We start from the raw sequence: 15,537 nt of genomic DNA, 5'->3' as shown, positions 1-15,537 counted from the left end.
CACTGTAGATTGTGTTAGTGCAAGGGTTTAATGAATTGCTTTTGGGGAGAGTCAGAACTTATTTAATGCCAGGATAGTTTCCACGCCTAACCAGTGGTTCTTTCAAATGCTTTAAGGGCAATTATGATATCTCCAGACATTATACTTGCATAGAGGTCTTGACTTTTTTCCCCCCAGAAATGTCACATTCTGTTTTATTATTGCCCATAGGTCTTGTGTCTTGGTTTTTTGTTTTTAATTTTTACTAATTTGTATATTTTTATTGAAGCATAATTTTTCAAAAAGATTTTATTTATTTATTTGACAGAGAGAGAAAGAGCACAAGTAGGCAAAGCAGCAGGCAGAGGCAGAGGGAGAAAGAGGCTCCCTGCTGAGCAGGGAGTGTGATGCAGGGCTTGATCCCAGGACCCTGGGATCATGACCTGAGCCGAAGGTAGATGCTCAGCCGACTGAGCCACCCAGGCAACTCTACTGAAGTGTAATTAACATACAGTGTTATATTAGTTTTGGATAAACAATATAATGATTCAAAAATTCTATACATCACTCAGTCTCATCACAATAAGTGTACTTTTCATCTCTTTCACCTATTTCACCCATCCCCCACCCACTTCCTGTCCGGTAACCATCAGTTTATTCTCTGTATTTAAGACTCTGGGGTAAAAAAAAGAAAAAAAGACTCTCAGGTTTTTTGTTTTTGTTTGTCTCTTTTGTTTGTTCATTTGTTTTGTTTCTTAAATTCCGCATGTGAGTGAAATCACATGGTATGTCTTTCTGTGACTTATTTCACTTAGCATTATGAGTGATGTTGAATATCTTTTCATGTGTCTGTTGGCCCATCATGTTGTTGCAAATGGCAAGATCTCGTTATTTTTCATGGCTCAGTAATATTGGGGGGGGTGTGTGTGTGTCCGTGTGTCTACACCACTTCTTTACCCATTCATCTATGGTTGGACACTTGGGTTGCTTCCACATCTTGGCTATTTTAAGTAATGCTACAATAAACAGAGGGATGCATATATCTTTTTGAATTAGTGTTTTCATTTTCTTTGAGTGAATAAATAAATACCCAGTAGTGGAATTACTGGATCATATGTTACTTCTTTTTAAAATTATTTTAGGGAGGTCCATACTGTTTTCCTCAGGACCTCCACCAATTTACATTCCCATCAACAGCACACAAGGGTTGCTTTTTCTCCACATTCTTGCCAACTCTTGTTACTTCTTGTCTTTTTTGACACCAGCCATTCTGACAAGGTGACACGTCATTGTGGTTTTGATTTGCGTTTACCATGATGAGTGATGTTGAGCATCTTTTCATGTGTCTCTTGGCCATTTATAGGTCTTCTAGGGAAGATGTCTATTCAGGCCCTTCGTCCATTTTTAATGAGATTATTTGGGGCATGGGGGCGTTGAATTCTATAAACTATTATATTTTGGATATTAACACCTTATTGGATATATCATTTGTGAATATGTTCTCCCATTCAGTAGGTTGCTGGGTTTGTTTTTGTTTTTTACGGTTTTTGTTTTGATAGTTTCTCTTGCTGTGCAAAAGCTTTTTATTTCAAGAAAGTCCTAATAGTTACACTTTGCTTTTTTTTTTTTTTTAAAGATTTTATTTATTTATTTGACAGAGAGAGATCACAAGTAGGCAGAGAGGCCGGCAGAGAGAGAGGAAGGGAAGCAGGCTCCCTGCCGAGCAGAGAGCCCGATGCGGGACTCGATCCCAGGACCCTGAGATCATGACCTGAGCCGAAGGCAGCGGCTTAACCCACTGAGCCACCCAGGCGCCCCTACACTTGGCTTTTGTTTCCCTTGCCTGAGGAGTCATATTTAGAAAAATATTTCAATGGCTGATGTCAAAGAAATTACTGCCTGTATTTTCTTCTAGGATTTTTATGGTTTCAGGTGCCACATTTAGGCCCTTAATCCATTTTGAGTTTATTTTTGTGTTATGATGTAAAAAAGTGGCCCACTTGCATTCTTTTGCATATAGCCATTCAGTTTTCCCAACACCTTGTGTTTAAGAGACTATCTTTTCCCCATTGTGTATTCTTGCCTCTTTCATCATAGGCTGATTGACCATATACGTGTGGGTTTATTTCTGGGCTCTCTATCCTGTTCCATTGATCAATATGTCTGTTTTTGTGCCTATATCAGACCGTTTTGATTACTAGAGCTTTGTAGTGAATCTCAAAACCTGGGATTGTGATACCTCCAGCTTTGTTCTTATTTCTCAAAATCGCTTTGGCTGTATCTAGGTTTTTTTTCATTAAATTTTTTATTTTGAGATAACTAGATTCACATGGAGTTGTAAGAAATAATACAGAGAGAGCCTATGTACCCCTCACCCAGTTTCTCCCCACAGTAACGTCTTGCAATACTAGAGTACAGAAATCACAATCAGGACATTGACAACGACAGAGTCAAAATACAGAGGACTTTTTAGGTCAGTTTTTACATTTGGCATTCCGTGGCCACATATCTATGCTTACATGTCTTCTACTCAAAGATACAAACACATACTCTTGTTTCCAATCCACATGGGCTGTATTAGGAAGCTTCCTGTATTTTCTTCTGCAAATATCGTTGAAGCCCCTCTGTGCTATCCAGATGGTGATAGATGCTGCCATCTCTGGAGACATGGTCTTCTCATCCCTAATCCTGCCCTCATTGCAGGTCGAAAACCTCTGTGGTTTTCCAAGAATGAACTTTTCTCCAATAATCCACTTTTTAAAAAAAATTTTTAGTTTTTAACTTTTAAAAAAATTTTTATTTATTTATTTATTTATTTGAGAGACAGAGATCACAAGTAGGCAGAGAAGCAGGCAGAGAGAGAGAGAGGAGGAAGCAGGCTTCTTGCTGAACAGAGAGCCTGATGTGGGGCTTCATCCCAGGACCCTAGGATCATGACCTGAGCTGAAGGCTGTGTAACTGCGGACAGATAAAGTCACTCACTGTTACAATTTTTTTGTTTTTAGATTGTCAAAGAATTTCACAGAATTGATGTAAATGTATACTTTGCATCTCTTCAAGGTAAGTGCATATACAAATATATCTGCCTCTAAGACTTTCTCCTAAGCCCTTTCCTCTGCCTTGGAATGTGGGTACATAATGAGCCTTTTTTAAAACTATGCTTTATTAGGGTAAAAAATGTCTAAGTATAAAAGTTGCTATTTTAGTCACACTGACGTATACAATTAAGTCAGCGGCATTAAGTAGAGTCACAGTGTCGTGCAACCATCACAACCATCGATTTCTAAAATTTTTCAGTGCCGCAAACAGAAACTCTACCCATTATGCAATCCCTCTGGGGTATTTTTTGAATCTGCAAAGATATTATTTCCTATTTGTTCAGTAAAGCTGGTAAGCCATCTGAAAGTATGTCCTGACAGCAGTGCAGGGTCAGTGGGGGAAATTTACCATGGGGATGACATAGATCCCTTAGAAGTAGAGGATCCTCCAGGGTCTGAGTCTTTGTCTATCTGTGCACCAGTGTATGTATATAGAAACATGCTATGGCTTAGGCTGAGTTCCCTAGAAGCAGGCCCTGAGATAAGGATTCTTGCGCAAGTGATTGAGAGTGTACATGAGAAATTCATGAGGGGCTGATGGAAGAGGTTAGGACAGGGGAAGAGGCTGGATGAAGACATGGTTTTAGAGGTCTGCCTGAGCCTGATGTCACAGGGGGCACCCAGCAGGAAGAGCATCACGGGGATATCCTTCCTGAGGCGAGCAGGCCAGCTTTTTTATCCCCGTATCAGTCCATCAGGGGCTATAGGCCCCAAGGTTGGGGTTTAGACTGGTGGCCAAGGAAAGTTCTTCAGAGAAGGGCATAGCCGTGAGCCGTTAGCAGCCAGGCTTCTGGCAGCCTGAGGGTGGGTATACTGGCAAAAACAAGGTGGTCAGGAGCCAAGTCTGCCCACTCCAGCCAGTTAGGGTATAACCATTCCATGTGCTTCTGGAAAAGAAGTTCAGTCAGCTGAGAGCAGGGTCCCATTTTGAAAATGAGGGAAAAAAATAAGAAGGAGGAGCTGACGAAAGTTATATTGGCTGATGTTAAAAATGTGCTTTCCTAGAGACTGAACATTATTTCCTTCTTTTGAAGATCATGTGATAGAAAAACTGGAGAAGTGTGGTTTCTTTAATGATAATATTAGAAAGGACATATTCTTTTTGACCGTCCATGATGCTGTCCTCCATCTACAGAACCAGGTTAAATCTCGAGAAGTCCAAGATTCCATTTTAGAAACGGTAAATAAACATTTAACCTTTCTACATAGGTATCTTTCCTAAACTACGATGGTTTCTCTGAAAAGAAAAAATTCCACAAATCTTGGTTTGAATCCCAGTCTAGTAGGATTTGGGGCCACCTGCTTAACTTCCCAGAGCCTCACTTTTCTCATCATTAAAATGGGAGTAAAAATATTGACCTTACTGGGTTGGTAGGACAACTAAATACGATAGTTTATAGGAAAGCAGCTGGTGGTACCAGATACATATCCGTTTTACAATGTGCAGGTTTACTAATAAAAGTAGATATTAGCTATAATGATGCCTTTTAGAATATAGGTGGTGAATCTTGGATTTGCTGTGATTTGGGTATACAAATGCACAATTGTGTATACAATTTAAATTTTCAGCCAGCTGGAAAATCTCGATGGTAAATGTCTTTAAATAGGATCCATTAGGTCATGAGTGATCTTTGAAAAAGGAAAAAAAGAAAAGTCATGAATCAGCCCAGAGTTAATTATTTCCAACAAAATAGAATAGACCCTGGTTTCTCAGGAGCCTCCCTATTTTTGTCAACTCTCCTGATATCCCCAGAAAGCCAAGCATTCCAGCTTGGGTCATTGGACAGGTCAGTGGGCCGGGTCATTGGGCCTAGGCCAAAAAGCTCTTCTTTCATGGACCCTCTGACCGTGAATTTGGGCAACTAAAACAAATAAAATAACAACAGTAGTAATTACTTCAGTGACACGGTGTACTCTATTTTCTGTTGGTTCTTTCTTTTTAAAAATAGGATGAGTAGATTTTTATTGTAGATCGGAAGCTGATCTTTGAAGTAAAATTAATCTAGAAAACAGTAGTGCATTGTTCTTTTCAGTTCCTGTTAGTGGAGAGAGAGCTTAATGCTGCTGGGGGATATATTAACACTAAATACCAAGGTGTGGATCTGAAATACATAAAAGAAAAAAAAAAGTAGTAAAACCACAAATCTCAAAAAAAAAAAAAAAAGAAGAAGAGAGGAAAGCAAGCAAGCTACATGCAAGATGCTGATCTTTGAAAACTCATAAACCTTTTTCTATTTTCTAACTTTAAATTCTCTAACCCGTAGGTAACAACAACAAAGCAGGATCATACAAAGCATTAAAAAAAAAACCCTCACATTAAAACTATTTAGAAGTGAGGTGTCAAATTCTTTTTCAGCATGAAAATGGTTGTTTTGTTATTTGTTTTTACTCTATTTCTGATTCAAGCTCTGGGGCCAGGAATGCCGCAGAAGCCGCTAAACCATGAGTGCCCCTTCCAGGGCTAGACTCAGTCTTGTCTGGCATCATGGAGGCCTCGTCTGCCATCAGTGGGTGGCTGGGATGGCTTTTTCTGGCCCCAACAAGTGTTAGCCTGAGTATCACTGAGGGCTTAGAACATACACTTACTGGTTCACTAAGTAGAGGGTTGAGCAGTATTGACGACCCGTCACACCAGGAACTTACACTTTTATGTGCCCTCACTGTCCAGCACAAAGCCTCATACCCAGTAGATGGATAGCAAATTGACGATAAATCTTGCCTTTGGTTCTTTCCTTTCCTTCAGGAAATGTAATGTGTGGGTATTATGGATGTAGTAATGGGACCCTCTCCCTGTGACCATCACAAGGCTTATCCCAGGATAGCCTCAAGCGGTGGTTCTACCTGCCCCCTAACTTTTACGTCATGGCCATCTGCACAGGGACTTAAGAAGTCTCTAATGCATTTCCACCCGAGCAAAGAGAATTGGGTTATTTATTTCTGAGATGAAAAGTCGCTCAAAAGCACTTTGAAACACCACCCTTGCCTTGATACGCATCTGGAATTGCTTTAGAAATACCCTTCTTCGTACGTCAACCAAGGCCCAGATTGTTATTGGTTTCCTCTGTGTGGAAGATTAAATTGCGTGCTACTGCTAAAAAGCAGAACTTTCCTGAACAGTCAACTGGAGTGGTCCATACAGTCTGGCTTCCACTGGCAATAAAAGTAATTTCCATCCAATTCAGCTGGGAGTGGCTTATTGTCATCGGTCACAAGCCCTTCACTGGGCACTCACTGCGTGCTCGATGGGGTACTAAGTGCTCTCAGCTCAGCCGCTGAAGGAGAAACACAATTGACTGCTGAGTCATTTAGGCAGACAGGGTGACTCGTTAAGCGGTGCACACTTCAGAGGTTGGGGAAGAGAGCTGAGAAGGAGGCGAGACAATGGCAGTTCATGACAGTTCATGACTTGACATATTTACACTTGAATGTGGAAAAAGTAGTACGAGGAAGAATCCTGAGGTGGGAAATGTAAAAGAACAGGAAAGCTGAAAAGGGTTTCGCGGTGTGGAGATTAGAGATGAGAAGCACCAGCAAAGCTTCAAATAATTTTCAGGGGAGTATCAGGGTGGGCTGATGTCATTATCTTTCCAATAAATATTCTCTGTTCTCTTGGTCAAGATCACTCTCATGCAAGACTGTAAAGATCCTCTTGAATTAATGGAAGCAGAGCTGATTGAAGAAGAACTTGATGTCCAGGATGAGGTATGATCATTACTTCCTTTCCGAGAAAATAATGTGGATTGAACCTTGACTGGATAGAATAATACAAATAGTGTCTGTGTCTGAATAAAACCATTCAGGGAAAATGACTTTGAAAAAGATACCAAAAAGATGGCTTCACAGAAAGGGGAAAATGGAAAACAAGAACTGTCCCTTGAAGACGTTAAGTACCTAGGGACCTTTTGGCCCAGACATATAGGCACATTCAGTGATTGGAAGCAGCTAATATACTGGTCCTGACTTTATATTTAAGCCTCTATATGTGTCTTCTTCCTGCCCCACCTCAGGAAAGTGGGCTGGGGGAAAGATGGCTTGAGGGAATTTCTAACCGGGGAGTTTTATAAACTTCAGGAGAAGTTTGTGAGGGACAGGAACCTCACAGAACTTTCTTCACCTGACTGATAATGGTAAACAAGACACACCCTCCAACTGAAACTGATTCCATGTATTTTTTTGGAAAGATTTTATTTATTTATTTGAGAGAGAAAGAGAGAGAAATCGTGACAGAGATAGTGAGAGTGAGAGACAATAGGAGCAGGAAGGAGAGGGAGAAGCAGGCTCCCCGCTGAGCAGGGGTTGATCCCAGGACCCTGAGATCAGGACCTGAGCTGAAGACAGACACTTAACCCACTGAGCCACCGAGGTGCCCCACAATTCCATGTATTTCTGATGCTCTTGGGACGTCAGACTCTTTCCAGGAGTCAATTTACCTTGACCTAAACATAGTATCTGACTGACCTTTGTGGCTCCACCACCAATTAAAGTGGGACCAACAAAGGAAGATCACAGGAATTTTAAAGTTGAAAGATGTCTTGGAATAAGACATCCACATCCTAGCCCCTGCAGAAATCTCTGCTACTGCATCCCTACAGATGTTCACTCAGCTTGTATGTGAACATTTCCAGATATTGGCAAATGGTAGCTTTTCAAGGGAGTTTGTCACGTGATTGGATGTCTCCAAGTGTTAGTTTTGCTTCCAAAACTAGATGCAGCCTTTCTTTAATAACCACTCAGTGCACTGAGATCTGCCTTCATAGCAACGCAAACCCTCCCACCACCCAGCCCTTACGTATTTGAGAGAAGCTCTCATGGGTCCACCGGACTCCATTCTGGGCGAGATTCTTCCTGTTCCCTTTCTGGTACTCCTCACGGGCACACAACTTGTCAGTGCTTCTCTGTCAAGAATAGGACACAAAATCCCAGGTGGAGTCAGGTCAGCGAGGACAGCCACAACCGACCTTGATCTTGTCGAGACACCTCTGTTCCTACGACTTTAAAATGTGTTTATTTTCATTGCATCCACATCAAAATATTGGCTTCTTTTTTTCTCTTTTTCTGTTTTTTAAAGATTTATTTATTTGTGTGTGTGAGAGAGAGAGAGAGACAGAGGGAAAGAGAGAGTGAGTGGGGGTTGGGGGAGGGGAGAGGGCACGACTCTCAAGCAGACTCTTGCTGACCCTGGAGCCCAATTCGGGGCACTTGATCTCACGACCTTGAGAACATGAACTGAGCCAATATCAAGAGTTGAATGGTTAACGACTGAGCCATCCAGGCACCCCTCAAAACCTTGACTTCTGTTGAGCAGGGACCAACTAAAAACTTGGGCATTTTATACAAACTATGGCCCAGGTAGGCTCCCCATTTATATTTACGTAATTGGCTTTCTACCCTAATGCGGGGTTATGCATATGTTTGCTAGATTACATCTTGTTGGTTCTAATTTATTGATGTAGTTTCAAATCCTGAACTCATCACCCAGCATATTAACGACCCATCTACTTGCTATCATATACAAATCTGATTAGCGTGCCTTCTCTGCCTTACTCCAGAGCTCCATAAAAGATGTTGAGAAGAATAATATTCAAACCCCTATGGTAAAATCAGGCAGTGCAGATGATAGGCAGAGATTTTTGTGGGGAAAATACATTGCTAGGGTGAAAATCAGAGGTCCTGCATCCTTAGTCCACCAGCTTAGTCTGTCTTAGCTGAGTAAGAACTCATCACATTGGAACTCAAGGGGATGCCTGGGTGATTCGGTTAAGCATTTGCCTTTGGCTCAGCTCATGATCCCAGGGTGCGGGGTCGAGCCCCACATCGGGCTCCCTTCTCTGTGCAAAGCCTGCTTTTTCTCTCTGCCTGCCACTCCCCCTGCTTGTGCTCTCTTTCTCTCTGGCAAATAAAGCCTTTAAAAAAAAAACAAACTGGAACTTAATGGGTACTGGGTGGCTCAGTTGGTTAAGTGACTGCCTTTGGCTCAGGTCATGATCCCAGAGTCCTGGGATCGAGGCCCGCATCGGGCTCCCAGCTCCGCAGAGAGTCTGCTTTTTCCTCTGACCTTCTCCCCTCTCAGCTCTCTCTCTCTTTCAAATAAATAAATAAAATCTTTAAAAAAAATGGAACTTAAGAAGTTGCCACATTACAGAAGTATTTTCTGATTGCCACATAAACTAATGGCATCATTATCCAAGTAACAGATAAGAGGGTCATTCAGGTAGGGTTTCCGTGGGTAGCAAAGGTGTAGTAGTAGAGTGGAGTGGTTTTGAGGGTATGAGCTGTATTTCTTTTTTTTAATTTTCTTATTATTTAAATTCGATTAGCCAACACAGAATACATCATTAGTACCTGACATGGAGGGTATGAGCTTTAGAACAAGACAGACGTGTGTCCGCCCCAAATCTACTACCTACTGGCTGGGTAGCTTGGGGAAGATAACTGACCATGTCTTCATTTCAGTTTCTTCACATGAAATGGAAATAGTAATACTTCATAGAGTTGTGGAAATTAAAGGACGTATGTGAAATAATAATCGTGTCTTGTACATAGTGAGTGCTTGATCAATAGTACGTCTCTCTTTTAAATAAATCTAAGAACAATGAGGTACAAAATAAAGTTTTTACCCTATACACACCTAAGATGAGCAAATGTGAGTAACCCAAACTATCAAATCATATTTGTAAAAAACAAAGAGCACGTACACTCAACGAGAATTCGGTTGTATGAACGCTTTGTTTCCCCTTCATTTCCGCAGGCTATGCGTAGTCTTGCTTCCTGAAAGCAGGCTCGGGAGGTTGCTGTAAGCAAGGACTGCAAGGCAGAATTCACCCACCGATGTCGTTCTATGCAAACATTTTCTGCATTGACTATTTCTTTGGACTTGAAACACTCAATTCTCATTCCATTTGATTTTTAAAACGCTTTGATTTTTTTTTTAACCTCTTAGCCAATGAAAGAGAACCACTAAGAATTTTTTGGAAAGGCTTTATTTATAAAATGGATAGCCTACCTCTAAAATGTGCAAAATGGTGAGGAGAATTATCCAAGTGATTTAGCCATGTCCAGATCTGCTGATGTGATGCTGCTGTTCCCCCCGTCCACCCAACAGATTTGCTAACAGTGTTCTCGTGGGTACTGGAGTACCTCTGTTAGTTGGGGTAAGTGTGCCCCAACAGCCTCCGTGGGTGGGTGAATCAGGAAGGATTATCATAAAGAGAAATCATTTCTCACTGAACTGGATACCCAAGAGTGGCACTGGTCACAGTGTAGGGTCACAATGAATAACTGCAGAAATTTAATTATTAACACATTTATCAATGAAAGTCTTCAAAAATCACTTTTAGTAAATACGTAAGCAAAGTTTTTAAAATGCAAACTTAGTACTTAATAATCAATGTGATTATACAAGACCAGATATGTAAACAGAGCTCAAAATTTTTAAAAAAAGGTTCACTTAAAAACTATAGAGCCAGGCTGATCTGTTTTAGAAACACTGATCCAGAGAAGCAAAGCAATAAGATTATTGTGGTTGGTAGAAGTCATTTTTGGGTATGATAATAGTCAATGGATCACAATTAAGATCAAATAAAATATATGACAGATTGTCTCCAGCTTAAAAATGCAGCTTTAATTTAGTTTGTAGGAATGATCATCATGTACAGGTATAAAGAGGTATGGTCTATTTAAAATCTAATGCAAAAATGGTGTTATTTTGAACAAAAAATTTTTTGATATGTTTATAAGACTGAGTTCATATTTTTGTCTAAAACTTAAGCAGCGTGTACAGTGATCTCTAACAGAATTCTGACTACCTACCCCCCCCAAAATTTAAGAAGTGAACATCTTATATATAAGTCTATGTTTAAAATGAGTTTTGTTTTTTTTTTAAGACAGAACATTCTAAATGAACTTAATATCAAAAGAAAAAACGTTGGTTTGGAATATACACATTGAAAATACATAGGTTTTTAAAAATCCATATTTTAAACCAGAACATTTTGTATCTTTTATTTTTACTTAATCTTTTCTGAGTGCCAATGGTTTTCTCGGTATTATATATAATATATAGACTTTAGTCCTGAGGACTATTTCCATATATCACACTGCAGTGAATGAAGTTGTACTTGATTTCTAGGGAGAAAGAAATACGCAGGTGCCCAACGAAGACACTGTTTTGCCTGGTTGAGATTTGTAGTGTAGCTTTGGCACAGATGTGTGACATTCCCAAGTGTGTTCAGCTATCCAAAAGCAGCATGTCTTATCTCTGTGTTTTCTAAATACGATCAGAAACAAGTTATCTACTTCTGAAGGATTATTATCAGTGGTCATATCAAACTGGTTCACTAAAATATCACTGTCATTTCCCCTTACCCAAATCATTCTGCATACCGGAATTGGAGTGAGTTGCTGTGGATTGCAATGCAACAATATTCTTTCACTCATGGGTTGTACTGTTCTTTGCTGATTTAGAACAGATATCTCCCCTGTTGGGAACAGCCTAACCAGGATTATGATATTATCCCACTTCCACATCAATACCTGCCTGTAATAGCGACACATCTTCTAAGAGTGAATAGAACAGTCTTGCAGAAAATGGATGAATACCTCTGTTTAATAGAGGAAATGTGCACTGCCCTTTTTTTTTTTTTAATTAGTTGAAGGAAATACCAAAGTTCCATTTTACAATAAGGCTAGAGTCTTGTAAAATCTTGGGTCCACTTGTGACTATTACAAGAACACAGTCTGACTTGTTTCCCAAGCACACTCTAGGAATACTGCCTTTTCTGTGCATTTTGTGAATAGTAACCATACTTTTAAATCTGTATTGTCAATGGAAATTTTACTTGAAATTAAAGTTGTGTTCTGTTATATTTTTAACCTATAGAATAAGATTCCAGTGTTGTATATGAATTTCAATAACAAATGAAAAAAATCAAACATGTACATTTGGAAATATTTGCACATATTTTTTATTAAATGTAAAGTAGCCTTTCAGACTACTCTGATGTGTCCTTTCTGAACAAGACTATTAAATATAATAAAAAAGCTACATTTTCAGTTTGCCATTGCTCTCATCAGCCATCATTTTGCTGTATTCTTTATAGCTCCACTTCTGGGGTGTCTGGGTGGCTCAGTTGGTTAAGCGACTGCCTTCGGCTCAGGTCACGATCCTGGAGTCCCATGGGGAGTCTGCTTCTCCCTCTGACCTTCTTCCCTCTCATGCTCTCTCTCTCTCAAATAAAAATAAATAAAACTTTAAAATATAGCTCCACTTCTATTTGTGCACAATGTCTTTTTGTAAAGACTTTTCAATGTAATAACAATGTTACGAATAATCTCGGTTAATTCTTTTTTTTTTTTTTAAGATTTTATTTTTTGAGAGAGAGAGAGAGAGAGAGAATAAAAAGGGGGTAGGGGCAGAGAGAGAAGCAGATTTACTGCTGAGCAGGGAGCCCGATGCAGGACCCAGGGATCATGACCCGAGGTGAAGGCAGATGCTTCATTGACTGAGCCACCCAGGAGCCCCAATCTCAGTTAATTCTTATAATTCTTACCCAAGTATTTCCAGTTTATTTTGTGCAATGATTTTTATTATTTTAAGCAAAATCTTAAAAAGATTTTATTCATTTATTAGAGAGAGAGAGAGGGAGAAATCACAAGCAGGTGGGGAGAGGGACAGAGAGAGGGAGAAGCAGACTCCACACTGAGCAGGAAACCTGATGTGGGTCTCGATCCCAGGATCCTGAGATCATGACCTGAGCTGAAGGCAGCAGCTTAACGGACTGAGCCACCCAGGCGTCCTTTAAGCAAACTTGTCACACTGGTACAACCTATGTACATATCAAAAGGATACAAAGTATAGTGTACTGCTTGAGGAATTTCCACAGAACAGGGATACCAGGATAGCCAGCAGCCAGGTCAATAAGCAGAACATACCAGCAGCCCAGAAGCCTCTCAAGCTCCCTACTGGTATCTAACACCTGTGTGATGTCTAAATGTGGGGTCTGTCTGGTTGGATGCGGACCCCCAAACTGGAGCAAGAATCAGGTGGCACTGACGGCTCGGGAAGTTGAGAAAATTCACTTGAGGAAGAACAAAGGGGACAAATCTATTGAATATGCCCCAAGGCAGCGGCAGGCAGGAGAGCAGAGGAGAAGCTCTCTGCCATGAGGCAGTGTGTGGGGGCAGTTTTTTTTTTTTTAAAGATTTTATTTATTTATCTGACAGACAGAGATCACAAGCAGGCAGAGAGGCAGGTAGAGAGAGAGGAGGAAGCAGGCTCCCCGCTGAGCAGAGAACCCGATGCGGGGCTCGATCCCAGGATGCTGAGATCATGACCTGAGCCGAAGGCAGTGGCTTAACCCACCGAGCCACCCAGGCGCCCCAGTGGGGGCAGTTTTTAAAAGGGGAAGGGGAGGAGGTATGGCAACAGATGGAATCTTCCCTTTTTTGGTAACTGCCTACTTGTAGGTAGCCCATTGGTCAGTTAGGGTCTATGGGTGTTCTGAGGTTGTTCGCTCCATGGGCCTGCCTGGATTCAGTCAGGGGGTCACTGTGGGCCTTTCCTATGGTCCATCACATCAAAAAGCCCGCTTTTTGAACTTCAAATAAAAGGGATCAAAGAATATTATTTCTCCCCCCACTTTGTGTCTCGCTTCACTCAACATCCCAGTCGTGAGATCCACGTTCCCGCACGCGGCAATCATCCATTCTCACTGCTGGAACGCATCTGTCGTCTGGACTTACGACCACTTCCTTATCCATCCTACCGATCGTGTACACTTGAGTGTGCATCTTTTGGCTTTCATGAATAGTGCTGCCACAAACATTCTCATTGTTGTTGTTTTTCGGTGAACATAGGCACAATTTGGTGAAGTATGCACCTGGGGGTGGATTCGCTGGGTCACGCACACATTCTGCCTCACAGACACTGCGCCAGATATCTAGTATCCACAGCTGACTGTTTTCCAGAATATTGCGCTAATTTATACTTCTTTCAGCTGTGAAGTTAGAGTTCTGGTTGCTACACGTTTTTGTCAACACTTGATTTGTGTCTCTTCTCCATTTGAACCATTTCTTTAAGATTTATTTTTTGAGAGAGGAAAAAGCATGAGTGGGGGAAGGGCAGAGAGAGAGAGAGAGACACTCCTCAAGCAGACTCCCTGCTGAGCACAGAGCCCCATGAGGGGCTCAATCCCAGGACTTTGAGATCATGACCTTAGCCGAAAATCAAGAGGATGCTTAACCAACTGAGCCACTCAGGTGCCCCTCCATTTGAGCCATTCTTGTGGGGTGTGTAGTAGTATCATACTGTGGTTTTAATTTGCCTTGTGCTAATGACTAAAGAAGTGTCTCCTCAGATGTTTATTATTATTTAAATATCCCCTTTGGGAATTGTCTGCCCAAGCCCTTTGCCAATTTTTCTTTTTGTCATCTACTTTTCTTTAATGGCCTCATAAGAGTTTATATGGTAAGGATACAAATCCCTTGTTGTGTATGGGCCAAGGGTAGGCTGTCCCAAAATGGTCCACTTTGGCATGAAGATTATTTTTGAGTTAAAAGCAATTAAAACCCAGCAGATTCAGGAAAAGCTCTTTACCTCCCCCACAACTGCCTAAAACAATTTAGACAGAAGACGTACTCCAGGAAGAGAGCTATCACCATAGATAACTATATTATATGAACTAGGTACGGTAGACAAGGAGAGACCTAGCAAGGCCTATTTGATCAAAGTCCTCTGTGTCCCATTGTTTCTCAGTGACCCTACAAACATTTTTTTTAATCTTTTTTTTTTTAACTTATTTTCAGCATAACAGTATTCATTGTTTTTGTACCACACCCAGTGCTCCATGCAATCCGTACCCTCTCTAATACCCACCACCTGGTTCCCCCAACCTCCCACCCCCCCACCTCTTCAAACCCTTCAGATTGTTTTTCAGAGTCCATAGTCTCTCATTGTTCACCTCCCCTTCCAATTTCCCCCAACTCCCTTCTCCTAACTCCCCATGTCCTCCATGCTATTTGTTATGCTCCACAAAAAAGTGAAACCATATGATAATTGACTCTCTCTGCTTGACTTATTTCACTCAGCATAATCTCTTCCAGTCCCGTCCATGTTGCTACAAAAGTTGGGTATTCATCCTTTCTGATGGAGGCTAATACAGACCCTGCAAACATTTAATGATCATTTACTCTTTCTCATCTTCCTGTCAATTGCATTCCATCCCTTTGAGGTGCCAGACTCCTACCCCCTTCTCCTTAGTTGAATGACATATGTACCTCTTTTCACCTGTCTTTGGAATCTCCGCATCTGTGTGGATTCCCTACATGTAGGAAATTAAATTTTCTTCTGTTAAGCTGTCTTTAATCAAGTTGATTATTAGTCCAGCTAGAAGGATCTTGGAGGGCAGAGAAAATTTGTTCTCCCCAGCAGGTAGAAATATGTATTACAAATACGTTATTCTAT

The 15,537-nt window shown here is 40.9% G+C and overlaps 1 protein-coding gene across 1 annotated transcript in view; it reads left to right on the top strand.

The window, feature by feature from the left end:
* SLC26A4 (solute carrier family 26 member 4) overlaps window positions 1-12,132 on the top strand; it is a 50,035-nt gene extending 37,903 nt beyond the window's left edge. The window contains exons 18-21 of the mRNA XM_047695977.1: window positions 2,985-3,039; window positions 4,112-4,257; window positions 6,696-6,779; window positions 9,826-12,132. Coding sequence (XP_047551933.1) covers window positions 2,985-3,039; window positions 4,112-4,257; window positions 6,696-6,779; window positions 9,826-9,849 — 309 coding nt within the window. The 3' untranslated portion in view covers window positions 9,850-12,132. The remainder of the gene's footprint in view (window positions 1-2,984; window positions 3,040-4,111; window positions 4,258-6,695; window positions 6,780-9,825) is intronic.
* Window positions 12,133-15,537: the final 3,405 nt, after the last annotated feature.

Source organism: Lutra lutra, chromosome 11, assembly GCF_902655055.1.
Source record: "Lutra lutra chromosome 11, mLutLut1.2, whole genome shotgun sequence".
NCBI classification, from domain to species: Eukaryota; Metazoa; Chordata; class Mammalia; order Carnivora; family Mustelidae; genus Lutra; species Lutra lutra.
Note: the sequence above shows the minus strand (reverse complement) of the source record. Positions and strands in the feature narration are given on the sequence as shown.